This window comes from Penaeus vannamei, chromosome 16 (assembly GCF_042767895.1).
Source record: "Penaeus vannamei isolate JL-2024 chromosome 16, ASM4276789v1, whole genome shotgun sequence".
Taxonomy (NCBI): Eukaryota; Metazoa; Arthropoda; class Malacostraca; order Decapoda; family Penaeidae; genus Penaeus; species Penaeus vannamei.
Window position 1 is genome coordinate 1214181 of NC_091564.1, and position 17500 is coordinate 1231680.

General features: G+C 36.9%; 2 protein-coding genes across 5 annotated transcripts in view; both read left to right on the forward strand.

Moving 5' to 3' along the window:
* LOC113823053 (fatty acid-binding protein) overlaps nt 1–5416 on the forward strand; it is a 12282-nt gene extending 6866 nt beyond the window's left edge. For all 3 annotated transcript variants that reach the window (XM_070130992.1, XM_027375657.2, XM_070130991.1), the window contains exons 2-5: nt 2011–2102; nt 2532–2701; nt 4318–4425; nt 4811–5416. In XM_070130992.1, the coding sequence (XP_069987093.1) occupies nt 2033–2102; nt 2532–2701; nt 4318–4425; nt 4811–4867 (405 nt within the window). In that variant the 5' untranslated portion in view covers nt 2011–2032 and the 3' untranslated portion in view covers nt 4868–5416. The remainder of the gene's footprint in view (nt 1–2010; nt 2103–2531; nt 2702–4317; nt 4426–4810) is intronic.
* Nucleotides 5417–8617: 3201 nt separating this feature from the next.
* The window catches only part of Bub3 (mitotic checkpoint protein Bub3), a 13598-nt gene continuing 4715 nt past the window's right edge, over nt 8618–17500 (forward strand). Inside the window, exons 1-5 of one of the 2 annotated variants that reach the window (XM_027375656.2) lie at nt 8618–8737; nt 10321–10522; nt 11782–11885; nt 12991–13108; nt 13341–13499. In XM_027375656.2, coding sequence (XP_027231457.1) covers nt 10325–10522; nt 11782–11885; nt 12991–13108; nt 13341–13499 — 579 coding nt within the window. In that variant the 5' untranslated portion in view covers nt 8618–8737; nt 10321–10324. Of the gene's footprint in view, nt 8797–10320; nt 10523–11781; nt 11886–12990; nt 13109–13340; nt 13500–17500 lie in introns of both variants that reach the window. The other variant, XM_070130994.1, reaches the window with a different exon arrangement.

A 17500-nucleotide genomic window follows, 5' to 3' on the forward strand; every position in this document is an offset into this window, starting at 1 on the left:
GGTGAGGAAAATGTGTGTGTGTGTGTGAATAAAATAACGAAGAGAAGACCAAGAGAGTACGGTCTTATCCATTAGTTATTATTTTTGCTATGCTTGTCCAGCAAAAATACTTCGAGTATGTGTGTGAGTGTGACTGCGAGCGCAAGTGTGCGTGCGTGCGTGTGTGTGTGTGTGTGTGTGTGTGTCTTATATAATGAAACTCTTTAGGTTCTCAGGGTTGAGGTAGGGCAAGAGATAATAGGAGAATAGCTGTTGGGAAATTGTGTTATCATTGCAGTCCCCTTCACTCCACCTGATTGGGGAGGCTGGGAGGAGAGCCGGTCGAGGAAGAGAGAGAGAGAAAGAGGGGGAGGGGGGGAGAGAGAGAGAGAGAGATGTAGTGACAGGAAGAGACAAGAAAGAGAGAAAGGAAAGAAGGAAGGAAAAAGTGTGTGTGTGAGAGAGAGAGAACGAAAGAGAGATGGGATTACAAATGAATGCGAGAGAGAGAGAAAAAAAGAAAAAGAGAAAGAGAGAGAGGGGGGGAAGGGAGAGGGAGAGAGAGAGGGGGGGGGGGGGGGGAGAGAGAGAGAGAGAGAGAGGGGGGAGAGAGAGAGAGAGAGAGGGGGGGGGTGGAGAGAGAGAGAGATGTAGTGACAGGAAGAGATGAAGACAAGAAAGAAAGGAAAGAAGGAAGGAAAAAGTGTGTATATGAGAGAGAGAGAACGAAAGAGAGATGGTGGGATTACAAATGAATGCGAGAGAGAGAGAGAGAAAGAGAAAAAGAGAAAGAGAGAGGGGGGGGGGAAGGGAGAGAGAGAGAGAGAGAGGTCGTGACAGGAAGAGATGAAGACAAGAAAGAGAGAGAAATGAAGGAAGGAATGAAAAAGTGTGTATGTGAGAGAGAGAGAGAGAGAGTAGGATTACAAATGAATGAGAGAGAGAGAGAGAGAGAGAATGAATGAAGCAATATTGCATGGCGAGGGCTGCATTGCACAGACAAAACGCCGAAGATCAAATTTCTAATTAATTCAACCCGGCGTCGGATGCTCGTTATGAAAAAGTTAGTGAGACAGAGAGAGAGAAAGAGAGAGGGAGGGACACAGACTGAGAAAAAGAATGGGAATGGAAAAGAGAAAGAGAGGAAAAAAACAGACGGAGAGAGAGAGGGAGGGGGGCGCATAAAAGAGAGAGAGCGAAAGAAAAAGAGAGAGAGGGACACAGACAGAGAAAAAGAATGGGAATGGTAAAGAGAAAGAGAGAAAAAAAAGACGGACAGACGGAGAGAGAGAGAGAGAGATTATGTGTATGTTAGGATGTGTATGCGTGTGAGACTGTGTGTGTACGAGGGTGTGGAATTATTTATAAAGGGTTGTGTATTTACGTATGAATTGGGAGAGCATATGTATGAATAAGGGTGTAGCTGAGTATGTGTTTGGATACTACGGGTGCATGGGTGTATATGATTCTTTAAGTGTTTGACTGTGTGCGTAAAAATGTATGCATGTATGCATGGAATTCTAGTGATAAGGATTTTTCAACTTTTTGTAAATAATTCTTAAGTGAAAAAAATGAATCGAATTTTCAAAAAAAGTAAAAAAAAAAAAGACGCATCCCAACCATAATTCCTCCCCCTATTAATCTACACCATTTTCATTACGTTATTATGTTTCAAATTCTCTTAATTCAATTTAATCTAATAGCCTTAATTCAAAGTCTCATCTCTTATTCATATCATCCTTTTATCTAATTTCCATGATTATTCTTCCGTCCGTTGACAATAGCCTTAATTCAAAGTCTCATCTCTTATTCATATCATCCTTTTATCTAATTTCCATGATTATTCTTCCGTCCGTTGACAATAGCCTTAATTCAAAATCTCATCTCTTATTTATATCATCCTTTTATCTAATTCCAATGATTATTCTTTCGTCCGTTAACAGAAGCCTTAATTCAAATCTCATATTCATAATTTTCCATGAATTTCCGCGGATTTTCTTCCGTCTGTTGACAAGAATCTTTCTGCTTCAGGGCGTGAGGGTCGAGCGTCAAGATGGTGAAGTTCGAGGGTACTTACAAACACGACAAGGATGACAATTTAGAAGCCGTTTTCGCCAAGATGGGTGAGTCGCGCTTCTTACGATGAGTCATGGAGTTCATAGGGAGTCACTGGGATTCACAGGGAGTCGTGAGATTCGTGGTGAGTCATAAGGTTCATGGGGAGACAGTGGGATTCATAGGGAGTCGTGAGATTCGTGGTGAGTCATAAGGTTCGTGGTGAGTCATAAGGTTCGTGGTGAGTCAGGAGGTTCATGGGGAGACCTTGGGATTTATATCGAGTTATTGGGTCCGTGGTGAGTCATAAGCTTCATGGGGAGTTATCAAGATTCATAGAGAGTTATGGGATCCATGGTGAGTCATAAGATTCATGTAGAGTTATCAAGATTCATAGAGAGAGTTTTTCATTCAACAATCACACTGTAGGGTTTAATCCTATATACTACGCAGCCCTACATACACACCCATATATTTTCTCCTTCCTTTCCTACAAGGCATGAACTTCTTCATCCGAAAACTGGCGTCGAGGAGCAAGCCGACGGTAGACATTAACGTGAACGACGACAGCTGGACCATCACCACCACGCTGCCCATCAAGACCCTCACGTGGAATTTCAAGATGGGGCAGAGCGTGCCTGTGGACGGGCCGGAAGGGTTGATTGAGGTCAGGAAGGAGAGGGAGGGAGGGAGGGAGGGAAGGAGGAAGGAGGAAGGGAAGGAGGAAGGAGGAAGGAGGGAAGGAGAGAGAGAGAGAAAGAGAGAGAGAGAGAGAGAGAGAGAGGGAGGGAGGGAGAGGAGAGAGAGAGAGAGAGAGAGAGAGAGAGAGAGAGAGAGAGAGAGAGAGAGAGAGAGAGAGAGAATGGAATAAGGGAGTTGAGGGGAAGGGGATGGGGGAGATAGGGTCGGGGGTTAGGGGTTGAGGATGGGGAGAGAAGGTAGACAGAGATAAAGAAAGAAATGTGGGTTGGGGAGAGGATGGAGAGAAAGGGGAAAGACGTTATGAAAGAGGTTATGAAAGGCGTGGATGGGGTGGGATTGAGAGTATTTTTATGAGAAAGAGAGAGAGTGAGAGTGAGAGAGCGAGAGCGAGAGCGAGAGCGAGAGAGAGAGAGAGAGAGAGAGAGAGAGAGAGAGAGAGAGAGAGAGAGAGAGAGAGAGAGAGAGAGAGAGAGAGAGGGGGGGGGGGGGAGTGAGATAGATACATAGAGAAAGAAAGAGAGAGGACATGAGAAGGAATCAAGGAATCTTTAGTTAAGAGAAAAGGAGATGAAAGGGAAATGAGAAAAAGAGAGAAGAAGAAGACAGGAAAGGAGAAGTACAGATGGAATAGGGAGGAACGGAAGAAAAAAAAAGCAGGGAACAAGAAGAGTAGAAGTACAGCAGAGGAGAGGTTGCGAGTAACACACTGTGCATTAGAAAGTCTGTCTCACGTGTGCGCCAGAAACGACTGTGCTTGAATTACTGTTGCTTAAACTACTACTCTACGCTACTCACGCCAGGTCCATTCACTGCCTTGCCCTAGTGCCAGTGCCATTCTTAATAGACATAATTTAGATATTTTCATTCATTCATATTTGCCTTTGGTTATTATCATTATTGGTAATAGTAATCATTATGATGGCTATTTTATGGTTAATGATATTTCTATCGCCCTTTGTCATTATGATCAGTATAATAATAACGATTACCACTATTACCTTTATGATCTTTATATAAAAGGCCATCATAATTACTATCATTATAATCACATTATTGGTATCAAATCAATTCGCAAAAATTGGTACTGTACTACACTGAGCGAATGGCAGAATAGCAATAACTTGATAAAGGTTATAATTCATCACTCCATCTGAAATTAATTTTTCCCCTCATAAAGACTCATTCTCACTCCTCATAATCATTCATCCTCAGTCCTCAGAGACTCATCGTCATTCCTCATGATTATTCCTCATTCATAATGACTCATTTTCACTCCTCACAAATACTCATCCTCACTCCTCATAATGACTCATCCTCACTCCCCATAATGACTCATCCTCACTCCCCATAATGACTCACCCTCACTCATAATTGATCATCCTTTCTCATTATTATTCATCCTTACTCAACATAATTCTTCATCCTCATTCCCCATAACCCCACACCCTCACCCTCACTCCTCATAATCCCTCACCCTCACTCCTCATAATCCCTCACCCTCACTCCTCATAATTCCTCACCCTCATAACTCCTCACCCTCACTCCTCATAATTCCTCACCCTCACTCTCCCCACTTTCCAGTCTGTGTTCACCCTAGACGGCGATAAGATGTTGCAAACGCCCGTGGACTTGGCGAATGACAAGGCTATACTAATCGAGAGGCTTTTCACTGACGAAGGGATGGTGCAGGTAAGGTCGAAGTGGTGCTGAGGCTTTCGCAAAGGAAGTAATTTTGATTGGCAAAGCAAAAAGGATAGGGATATTTGTAAGGATGATAAGGATGATGAGAATAGTAAAGATAATGATGATGAGTATAATGATAATGACAATAATGATGAAGAGTAATTAGAATAATGATGAGAATAATAATGATTATGGTAATAATAATAATAATAACAATGACAATACTAAATGAATATATTAATTAACTAATCAATTTCATGAGAGAGAGAGAGAGAGTGAGAACGTATATACGTATACTAATATACACAAACACCCGAATGGATTAATGTTCAAAACTAGAATATCCACAACTCTGTACCACTTCTAATTTTCTTTTTTCTTTTTTTTCCAGACGATGACCCACAAACCATCGGGAACAGTGGCCAAAAGGTGGTTTGTGCGAGCATAAACAACTCCAAAATAAAAAGGATGACAACTTTACTGACATTATTAGAAATTAAGTGAGCTGGGGTGTAGGTTAGTAGGTAAAGTGGGTACGTTTTAGTGGCATTAGTGGGTAAGCCTAGTGGTAAATAGATTAGCGGTGTAAAAGCTCAGTGGCGTAAAGAGAGAGAGAGAGAGAGAGAGAGAGAGAGAGAGAGAGAGAGAGAGAGAGAGAGAGAGAGAGAGAGAGAGAGAGAGAGAGAGAGAGAGAGAGAGAGAGAGAAAACGGGAAAAGAGAGTTGGGCGCACGTGTTCACAGTAAATCAATTTATTTGGGAAAAGATTGGTAGTAGACAGCTACAAATAATGTTAATGGACAAAGGCAAATCAAACTGCGAGTGATTGGATATCTCAAGGTGTTATTTTTTATATGTACAAACAAAATGCTCTCTTTTCGGCTAGGTAGAGAGAATTATTTTAAGTCCAAAACATGATTAAAATGTAGTGGCTGGCTGTAGGAGTGAGAACAGCCTCAGCAAAGGAGCGCTTAGATAAAAAGATGCAGAGAAATTTGTATGTTTTTTTTTTTTTCATATCCTTCATGTTAATCTACGTGAACATTTCCCGTGGATGTTATTTTTTTTCATTTAACCTGAATTGAGTGTCACTCATCTTTTTTATTCATACAGATATAAATGACCACATATACATATTCACACGTGGATGTAAGCTCATGTTTTTCTTATCTTTATCACTATTATTGTTTTTAGCTGTTGTTGCTATTATCATTATTAGTGTTATTATGATCATTATCAACATCCTCCTCGTCACTATTACTATAATTAGTATCATCATCATCATTACAAGCATTATGAACATTACCACTATTGAAATAGTTTTTGTTGTCATTACTATTGTTATGATTATAATTTTTTATCCATTACTATTATTGATGCTGTTGCTGTTATCAATTATTAGTATCATCATTATTATTATTGTTATCCTTACCACCATCATCATCCCAATCATTATCATCACCACACCATCATCATCATCATCATCATCATCATATCATAATCATCATCATCATCATTATCTTCTTATCATGACACTCAAGTATGAACATCACCAAATTCTTATCAAGCATTACTGAAGACGTAAAGAATTGCGTATATCCGTGGAATTTTTCGGTGCAATCATCTGACGTCACCAAAACCGGGATAAAACTCGGTGATTCTGGGGTTCCCGTGTGAAATGATGCTGGACATAATACACTTCTCTTGCTCTATGTTTAAAGAGATCACTCCTTGAAACTGTCATGAATATCAATGTAAAGAAATGCATAATAATTGCGCTTATCCGTATTAGTTTCCACGAAAGTATTTGGAAATCAACATATTGCAACCAGCTGATCAAAACATTATCCGTGTCATGATATGTAGACCTATTTCGTGGGAAAATGCTGGTATAATCAACTGTACCACGTAACCCATTCATAGCTGCAAGTAGCATCCGGTGCAGGAATGGCGCAAGGGACATGAGTACCGAGAAATTTACTCAAGGCCTCGTGTATTAAGAAAAGGGAAAAAAAATAAATAAATCCGGCAAGCAGTGTACGTTTTCGACGCTGTGTCGTTTTGAAAAAGAAATTGTGCCAAATACTTCCTCCTCTATTTGTAGTTTTACTTGGGAATTGCCGTTGTGTATGTTGTGAAGTTGTTTGATTAAATGCATTCCCATCAATAAGTTGATTGGAAAATTAACGATGTGGCAATTCAAGGCTTAGTCACCTTTGCAATTTGTCCCATTGGTTTCTTAAATCATCAATCGTTCTTTGCTAGCGATCGTCAGATTTCTTAAATGATGCTAACCTTTATTTTTGAAGTAAGAGAATATTCAGAGTACTTGTATTCTTGCTTGTGAATGGGCAACGAGGGTATTTTCTCCGTATATGAAGGAGAACGAAGATCTTGTCGTAATGCCCAAATTTTATCAGAATACCGTGAGTGTAGATAAAGAACAACAATGAATCCGCATTAAAGTTAGCAGGGAAGTCTTTCTAGGAGCACGAAAATCATATTTTTAAAATATGATCTCAGAAATGAGGACGTGAGGGCACATCCCAAGGGAACGCCTTGCGCGCCAAACGTATAATGCCATTCTGTCGTTTCTCGCTGATACCATTTTCATAGCGGACAGAGCGAAGTTTTCACAGAGTTTCTGAGAATTCGTTGTAATAGTCCGTATTCTTGAGACTACGCACACTTTGGATAGAAATTCGTTCGGTGAGAAATATGATGGAAAGAGAAAAAGAACATCAAAGTTGTATATAGATTATAATGTCACTATCCGCAAAGTCGAAGTGTGAAACAATACACTGCTTTAAGAATTTCTAATATAGAACTAAAATAGAACCTAAATGATATTAAACGCAGGTTAAATTCGTATCGTAATAGCGTGTTGTGACATTAATGTGATGCCAGTAATGAAAATGTTTATGATGATAATAAGAACACTTATCACGTTTATACAACACATAATTATGGTAACGATGATGATAAGAATAATAACGATGATAATGATGACATGAATTATATTGATGATAATGATGACGAAAATAACAATATAACAATGGTCATGATAATAAAGATAAAGACAACAGCCATACGGGAAATAACAGTAATGAAAATATTCTTTGACTATCTAGAACTGGTGATGATGATGAAAATAACACAAACAAAAATAATCATGATGATATTTTGATATCATTATGAGCACATCTGATAATAATAATGCTAATCATGATGATAATAAGGATGTCTATGATAATAATAATGGTAATCATGATGAGAATAATGATAGTGATAATAACAATAATTATGATAATGATAAGAATGATAATAATGATAATAGTAATAATAATAGTGATGAAAATGACGATAATGATAGTGATAATAATAATATATATTAATCTCAATCAATATATAATATCTATTATTATAATACTAAAAGTAATATCAAAATAATAATGATAATGATAGCAGTTACTATAACAGTGTCATCATCGACAACAACATTAACAACAAGAAGAATAATCATAATAGAAATAAAACAACAACAAACCAATTGTCGCTGACAATGGTATAAAAATTGCAATATCCAATTAATAGCAATGGCAAAATTATGGACAAACGTGACAAATAATAGATGCAAGACGTAATAGAAAATGAAGATAATTGATGTTTTATTAGTTTGAGAATACAAAGTAGCTGAAAAATAAAAAGATGTACAGTACTATTTGTTGGAAAAAAGAATATTGATTGGTGGAAAAACGAAGAAAATAATAAAAAGGAAAAAAATGTGACGTTAGCATTAGTAAAATATACACCAACACCAACAACAACCACATTAACGACAGCAACAACAACCATATCAACAATAGCAACACCAGCAGTAAGAACAACATAAAAATTAACATAAATAGATTATCAACAATAACTTAAAAAGCAACATGTATAGATTATCAACAACATAAAAGGCAACATAAATAGATTATCAACAACATAAAATGCAACAAAAATAGATTAACAACAACATAAAAAACATGAATAGATTATCAACAACATTCAAAGCAACATAAATAGATTATCAACAACAACATAAAAAGCAACATAATAGCTTATCAACAACAACAACGTTAAAAGCAACATAAATAGACTCAACAACAACAGCATGAAAAAACAACATAAATAGATTATCAACAACAACTCAAACGCGGAAGTTCGTAGTGCGGCCGACAGATGGCAGCACAGCGCAGTCCACAGCTGATCCCGGCTTTGAATTAACAGTTTTGTTTTCTTCCTTTTCCTTCGTGTGTTTTCAAGTCTGAAATCGGGTAAGCGAGCTATTTTATTTGCCTTCGTCGTGTTTTGTGACCGTGGAAGATCTGTGTTAGTAAGTAGAAGGAATTGGTGTTAGTTTTAGGGCTTCATTTATAACCAGAAGATTGGCTGATCAGATCTCGTGTTATTATTGAGCTGTTGTGAGATTTTGAAATTTGTCTTCCCTTTCCCTCTCGTCTTTCTCTCCTCTTCTTCTGCTCTGTTTTCTCCTCCTGTGCCCTTCGCCACGAATTTATTTTAATTTTAAGAATGGATGAGGCTTTGGATCGGTTTTTGGCTAATAGATAAAATCGCAGACGAGGTTGACGGTACTAGTTGTTAGGATGAGAGAGAGGCAGAGTTGATAAAGGATGCGAGGAAGAGAAAAGGAGACAGTGAAAGGGAGAGAGAGCGAAAGAATAAGAGAAGGAAAGATACATGGTATAGAAAAAGAGGAGTGAGCAATTTGCATATATAATATAATATATATATATATATATATATATATATATATATATATATATATATATATATATATATATATACTAGTGAGCAATTTGCATATATATATATATACAAAATAAGGGAATATTTAATTTTTGATCTCTAATTTAACAAAGTTCTCTTTAAATTGATAGATTGACTGATAGTTATTTTTTAAAGTTTGAAAAATATGTAGGAGATGCATGGATCCTGAATTTCAAAGATAATACTATATTCTCTATTATATAGATAATAGCATGAAAGTGGCAAGAGTGAGTACATTCTGGCATTAGGATATTCCTATAATTCATATTTTAGCCTTGCCAAGACAAAAAAAAAAAAAGTTTTGTGATATCAAGTCCTATATGGACTATATAACTCAATTCTGTGATATGTCAGCTGTGTTAATGACTTTGTAATCATTAATGTCATTTTTATAACAGTTCAGCTAATCTTCATTCCTTCTGTTAGGAGTTTTTTTATGCTGATTATGGACCTTCATTTAAACAATGTAATGGCCAAGCAAAGGAAAGACAGTACCTTTTAAAGCATAATATAAGCATAATATTAGAGCCCATCAGGTGTCCCTAGTGTCAAAAATAGTACAGATTAGATACCCGGCATTTCAGACACAATCGGCAGAACTGAAGAAAGGTGTGATTTTGGTAATTGTTTATAGAAAAAGAGTTGGAAAGAGGAGTGAAAGAGGGAAGGTGAAATACACGAAAGGGAAAGAGTGAGAGAGGGAGGGAGTGATGACAGAGTCACCATTGCAAAACAACAGATACCCACTCCATTTACCCCTGTTGCTTCTGCACCATTATAACATATCCTTACAACAGATATGCAAGAGACCGGCCTATCCATTAGAGAGAGAGGAAGTGAGTGAGTTTATATGACATATATAATGGTAATGCCAATTTTATACTTATTTTATTTTATACAATTTTATACATTATACTATGTTAATTCACAAATAGAAAAGAAGTGGGGCCTACATTTCACAGAGACAAGGGGCTACCAAGGGAATGGGGGTGTTTGTAAATGTTATGGTAAAAATTGATCCTTGGAAGTTAACAGAGGTGTTTTCTCACAAATGTTGTTTTCTTTCCAGCAAAATGAGTGAATCTCGCATGGAATTTCGGTTGAAGAATACCCCGAGTGACTGTATTCAGAGTGTCAAGTTTGGCCCTTCATCTTCACAGTTCCTTCTAGTAGCATCTTGGGACAAAAGTGTTCGCCTTTATGATGTCGTCAATAATAACATGCGGTTACAGTATCAGCATACAGGCCCTGTTTTGGATTGCTGCTTCCAGGTATGTTGTATTGAAGTGCCTTAAATTTTAACTCGTAAAGAGCAAGGTAATAAGTAAGTCACCCCTTCCAACCAATTTTTCTCAATAGAAAGTCAGCTTTTAAAGGCTAGCTATATGATTTCTTGCCTTTATTTTGCTGTAAAGGGGATGAAATAAGGGTAAACAGGTATATCTAGTACTGTTTGCCATCTTTCTCACAGCCTCAAGACCACAGAGAGAGCTATTCCCTCCTCCCTTTCCCTATATTAACTCCATGTGTCTGTCTGTGTGGTTTCTTCTCCCATCCAGTTCTTCCTCTTTCCTTTTTGTATTTATAAGTGTATAGACATACACATAGTAAAAAGACGATCATATACTTAGAAGTGCCTGGAAGGGGAATGAGGTGGAAAGGCACTGGTAGGTTCTCATGAAGGTGGTGCTGGAGTTAAAATTGTCGCAGGTTTACAAATTTGTTACTGGTAGCTGGTACAGAAGGGCAAGGCAGAGACACCAAGGAAGGAGCGTGTTCTGTCAAGCCCACGAGGGAGAGCGGTCTGTTGCAGTGGCACAGGAATTGACGTTTTGAAACATATCATAATGGAAAACATAAAAGATATGAATGAACACAAATTTAAAATCATATGGTCACATGATGGTTTCATGATGAAGAAATAAGGGATACCGTATGTACAGTGGTATGTTAGAAAAGCATTATGGTGTTTACAAGACTAAAAGCTTTGTGATACAAAGGTATGTTGGTAGAATATTCGTAAACAATTGATATCTAGAGTTAGGTACAATGATAATGATTACAAAAGCAGTAATATAGAACATGCAATTTCCGAGGAACATTTTTAGTGTAAATACAAGAGATGTATTTGACAGAATTCGATTATATCTTCATCAGAAATACAATTGTGTGCAGGTTAATACTCTGTTGACACTTGTCTAGAATTGATTGATTCCCTCTAATTACTACATCTAGATTTATATCTTGAATTCTTTACTATTAGAATTCTAGCTTATCCATATATTGTTCTATTTTATCCCTCAACCCTCCCTCCCCCCAATCATCTTGAAGAGTGAACTTAGTGAATAATAAATGCATAGAAATGTTTTTTATCAGTTTAGGCATATATTTATAATACTATTTATATGTGTAACTAAGGCTACTCAATACATACTGATGTTAAAAGCCCATCAAATCATGTAATAGCTGGAAATGTGCTTGCTGTGGCATTTTGGTCCATTTATGGTGATATACTTCCCCATTTTTTCAGGATGCTGTCCATGCATACAGTGGAGGCTTAGATGGTCAGCTCAAGACATTTGATCTCAACACAAACACAGAGTCTGTGGTTGGCTCTCATGATGCTCCAATCAGGTACAATACTGTTTTCTCTTTCATCTATTTGTTTGCGTCAATTTTCAGAACTGTTTCTTGGAAGCAATTTTCTCTTTTACCTTCTTCAGAAATTTGTTTAGCATTCTTACTGACTTTTAGATATACTATTATCAATGAGGTTCATGAATAAGTTGTGATAAGTTGAGAATGATATTAAACATAAAAACTTGATTGAGGGGATCGTCCCTAAATGTGGGGGGAGGGGAGTTAGGAGGTTTGGGGGTTGCATAAATAAATATTTCTAAAAAAAAAAAAAAAGAAAAAAAAAGGGAAGGGGGAGGGGCTTATGGATTTTCGTGACTTTTTGGGATTTTATGTTTATTAATATTCTGCATCTTTTGATACCAAATTAATGGGGGTACCCACGTGGGGGGCAATGTCCCCTGCAAAAAAAAGTTTTTTTTTTTCCGAATATTTGTGTAAATAAAATGAAGCAAATTCTAAAAATCTTGCGCATTTGTAAGAGGTTTACAAAGATACATTCAAAAATTTAATCAGTTAACAACTCTTGAACAAGGGATGAACCGAAGCTCAAAAAAATAAAGAAATAAAAACAAACAAAAATTTGGATATTTGAAGTTTATTTTTTATTATTATTATTTTTTTATGAGTCTTTACCATTTTATTACCATAGAAACTGCTATCATTTCTTTCAAACGCACTTTCTTACCCATGACTCCTGTGAAAAGGGGCAAATCCTGACCCAAGAGAAAATGACTGTCATATGAAATTAGTTGTTTCTTGTATTAGACCTCTTTTATTAATGATTTCTTGAGTGCATATTCGTTTACATGTGTATACGCATGTATATTAATGTAAAGGTACATGTACTTGCACGTGCATGTGCATATGTGCGCATGTACCTGTTAGATGTGTAATATTTTATTTTGATTATTTTTCTTTTTAATCCAGTCTGCTCTTCTTCCACATCGTCTAACTAAGTCATTCTGCCGTGAAACAAGTGGTAAATGTTTAGTCACGAGCGAAGTACTAATTATGTAGGGGTAATGAGTTTTTCATTAGAAATAGCCCCTTAATAGCTATAAATAAAGAGAAAAAAAATTAATATCCTTTTCTTGTATAGGTGTGTGGAATTTTGCCCAGAAGTAAATGTTGTGATCACAGGAGCTTGGGATTCCAACATCAAACTCTGGGATCCTCGTGGACCACGGGAAGCTGGCACTTTCCAACAGCCAAATAAGGTTAGTGTGAGAATCGGGATCAGCAGATTTTTGCCTAATTCCTCTTGTTCTCTCTTCATGTTTTCTTGGTTTATTTCTTTGTTTTATTGATTTGATTTTATTGTGAATCATGCCATGAGTCATTATTGTGTTTTCCTTTTTTCCATTCATTTCACTCTCATCCTGTGATCAGTGCTAGAAAAAGCTATTAAGTACAGGCCTCCAGAATTTATTGTTTCATCTTGATATTCAGGTTTACACCATGGGCCTTGGTGGAGAAAAGTTGGTAGTCGGGACATCGAATAGAAAAGTAATGGTTTGGGATCTGAGGAACATGGGCTTTGCTCAACAGCGCCGAGAATCTTCTCTCAAATACCAGACTCGCTGCATTCAGTGCTTCCCCAACAAACAGGTATGTCGAGAATGTTTGCACATGGTAGGCTAGAAATTGTTTTTTTACTGTCAGAATATGTTTATCATTTACAGAGCATACTGAATTTATTAATTTTGAGTACAAATATAATGATAAGAATTGTTTGCTCTGATTTTTGTATATTGTTCTTATTGTATACATTAAACCTAAATTGAGATTGTTATTTGTTTAAGGAGCGGGTCGGTGAACGCACTTTGTGGTGTCAAGAGGAATTGCCGCATGCAATATTTGGGCTTTAAAGGGGGAGAATATGGTAGAATGCATTAACATTGCTAACACTAAAACATTTACATTTATTTTAATCTGCAACATGTAAAAATAGTCATCAGGCAGACCAAGTAAGAAGTAAAGAAATACAATTATTCCTATCATAATAAGTACCAGAACACTAGTGTGTAGAAATAATGTTTGGACAGTGAAATTACATTTATTCAAACCCAGCTTGCCGAAAGTAACACGCTCTTGAAATCATCCACTGGTATTGATGCGACTATCAGATATGTATAGTAAACTTTATCTTCACAATTTTTTTTTATATTAGCAGGATATATTTGGGTGGGAGGGAGGCATGCAGTCATTTGATTATTGTGCTTTCAGGACAATAACAGTAGGAACCACAGTATTTTTGCCCCTGGGTGACTTCTTTTGCTAATAAGTGCATGTGGTGTGCTGTTTACTTTGCACATGAGAAGAGTGATATCTCTGCTGAATTTTTATTCTATGTCGGAAGTTAACCCATTGGATCTGGTTGCGTCACGGAAATCACAGTGCTGAAAATATGGGTGGTGGGTTACGTAAGTTGCCAACATTCCGGGTGTGCGGCTCACGCGAACACCTATGAGCAGTGATAAGAATCTGTGCCTCCCCTTTGCAAAGTTATTTTGTGTAGACTTTTTCAGCTTTATTGCCATTTTCCAATGTCCATATTTGTCTTTTGATTTACTCTATACAAATGGTAATAGCTTATTTACCTTGCACAGACTCCATATCATCTCTCTATGTAGTAAATAATTCATGGAAAAAAATATATGGAACATTTGGGTATTTGTGTCATATATTTAATTTTTTTTGCATTTTTCAATTTTATATAATACAACCTGCGCCTCTGGTCACAGCGACCAGGAATATAGTGCGAAGCATGGAAATGGCATCCTCCCTGGAGCCAGCTATCTTCCAGTCATGGCTTACACACGTTACATTCCACATTCATTTATCAATGAGAAAACCCCCTTCTAAGCGCCAAATGAGTCAAATCACACTCCAAGAGATTTGTGCACTCGTGGTGAGTCTTTTCTGTCACCCTGGCCTTCACTCATGACAGCAAGTTTACATCACCCAGCCCCCGGCCATTTTGCCTCATGATGGCATGTTCACATCACCTGGCCCTCAACCCAGATTTTTTCATGATGAGACCGTAACATCATCCGGATCATAGGGGTTAAGCAGCTTTCCCCCCCCACGTATTTGAAGCAGAAATTATATTAACAGTTAAAACAATGCTGAGCTAATATTAAGAGTAGTCACCTCAACTGCATGTGTATGAGAATTTATAGCGACTGAATAGTATTCTATAGGTTCATGGATATTTTTACTGTATCCTTAGGCATGGAGTTTACATAATGACTAGAAATACAGCACATATGAAAGGGTATCTATTCCCGTCATACTCTTGAGTAAAGACATACATTTCATTATGAAAATTTATATTTGAATATATTTGGACATCACTGGATCATTGCATTTTGACAGTTTTTTAAACTGTTTGGAGGATTTTTTTTTTTTTTTTTTTACCTCAAACATGAACATGTTTATCATTATCTTTCAAAATGTGCAAGTCAACAGTATAGCATTGTTTCTGTAAATTTATGCCACCAGGGATGACACTTATGTACATGCCATGTCTACCTTGAATTCAGTTTATTAATTGCATTTACACTCAGATGACTCCACAAGGACATAGTCAACAAAGAGTCAGTTTGTAATTCTACCTGTCTCACTTGTTTACCCTTTTCCTTGATTTTTGGAAATATTTTTTTATTGTATATTGCCATTAGTATTTTTGATAACACTGTTATAATTATGATGTCAATAATAATGATAACAATATCAATTTTCATAGCATTGGGGGGGGGGGGAGTTCTTGAAAACTGAAAGAAGAGGGAAATCAGGGGAGGTCACATAGACTACTAATTGATACCTTGGTGACTGAGCACTTGTGAAGCAATCTGTGTGTAGATACATTTTGCAAAAAAAATACTACAGTGAACATTACATTTTCCTGATAGAATTGGATTAATATTTTAGCCAGTCATTCCAGTTATTTGTGTTATCCACACAACTTGGCCTGACTTGGCCAGTGACGGTATTTGCATCATCAAAGAAAAATACTTTCCAGAAACCATTTGTTTTTCAGTTTATATGGGACAAGGCTCAATAGGTTTCTGCCAGATAAGTGCACTTCCCACCGTAGTGTTCTTTTATTTGTCTTGTTTACACATAGATAGAAACAGAATAGGTTAGACAAAAAGGAGTTGATTACTGTGCTTACCTAACATCATTGGTTTGCCCCATTTCTTGAAGTTTTGTGAAGAAAGATAGTGTATTTTTATTATTAGCATTATCATTGTTACAACATTTAGTATTAATGTTAATGATAAAGATCAAAACTTTTCTTGACGAAAATCCAGGGAATGAGTTATGCAGCGGAGATCAGATAGACACAGTAATTGACTGTTAGATGACTAAACCCTTCTAGAGCCATTAGTTTATGAACAAAATTATGAAACTAAAGTCACAGTGGATGGGGTTTGGTGTTAGCTAGCAAGTGGTGGGTGGCTCTGCAGTTTTAATTACATATATTCGGAGAGGAGAATCTTTGGTAAATAATTTGGAACTAAAATTGATGATTTGGTGCCAACACTCAGTCCACAAATAAGAAAAAAATATAAGCATATGCAAGAAACTACTCACAGTCTGGCAAAAACCACCATTCTTGGTGCTTAGAGGAAGCTGGGTATCAGACAGGTGAAAGTGTGCGAGTGACATGATAGAAGCATGTCATGTTTTTTAGCTTAGTCAATTTACTGTTGTGTTAAATGGCTAAGAATTAAGGAATGTTTTTCTATTATAACCTAGACCCTTATTTCTCTCCCCAGCAAAGTGGATTTAAATGGAATTTGAAGACCTTTGTTTTTATCTTTCAAACCCAACCTTGTTTCAGAATGAATTTATGATCATTTATAAATATTTATTTGCCATATATTCACAGGAAAAGTTAGGTTTGTGTAATGCTATGGGTAGAAAGAAGAAGTGTTTCTCCAAATGATTTAAAATGGACCAATTTACAACATGGGTTGCAAGCCTTTTTTAATTCTTGCATGATAAATATATCAGTATGTGAATGATTATTTTTTATTTTGCTGTTGTGGTATTTAATTTGCATTTGCTTGTTCTTTATTTGCTTTCATTATGTTTATGGTTTTGTTGGAGCATTTTTCTTAAACTTCTAAATGCCTTCAGTAATTATTATCATCTTTATACCTAAACTTATACATACATACAACATACATGTACACACACATACAACATGCACTTGTACATACCCATGTATACACACATTCACTCATTCTCCTCTCACTCTCTCACTCTCTCACTCTCTCACTCTCTCTCTCTCTCACTCTCTCTCTCTCTCTCTCTCTCTCTCTCTCTCTCTCTCTCTCTCTCTCTCTCTCTCTCTCACTCACTCACTCACTCACTCACTCACTCACTCACACTCACACTCACACTCACACTCACACTCACACTCACACTCACACTCACTCTCACTCTCACTCTCACTCTCACTCTCACTCTCACTCTCACTCTCACTCTCACTCTCTCTCTCTCTCTCTCTCTCTCTCTCTCTCTCTCTCTCTCTCTCTCTCTCCCTCTCTACCTCCCTCCCTCCCTCCCTCACTCACTCTTTCTTTTCCTCTTTCTCT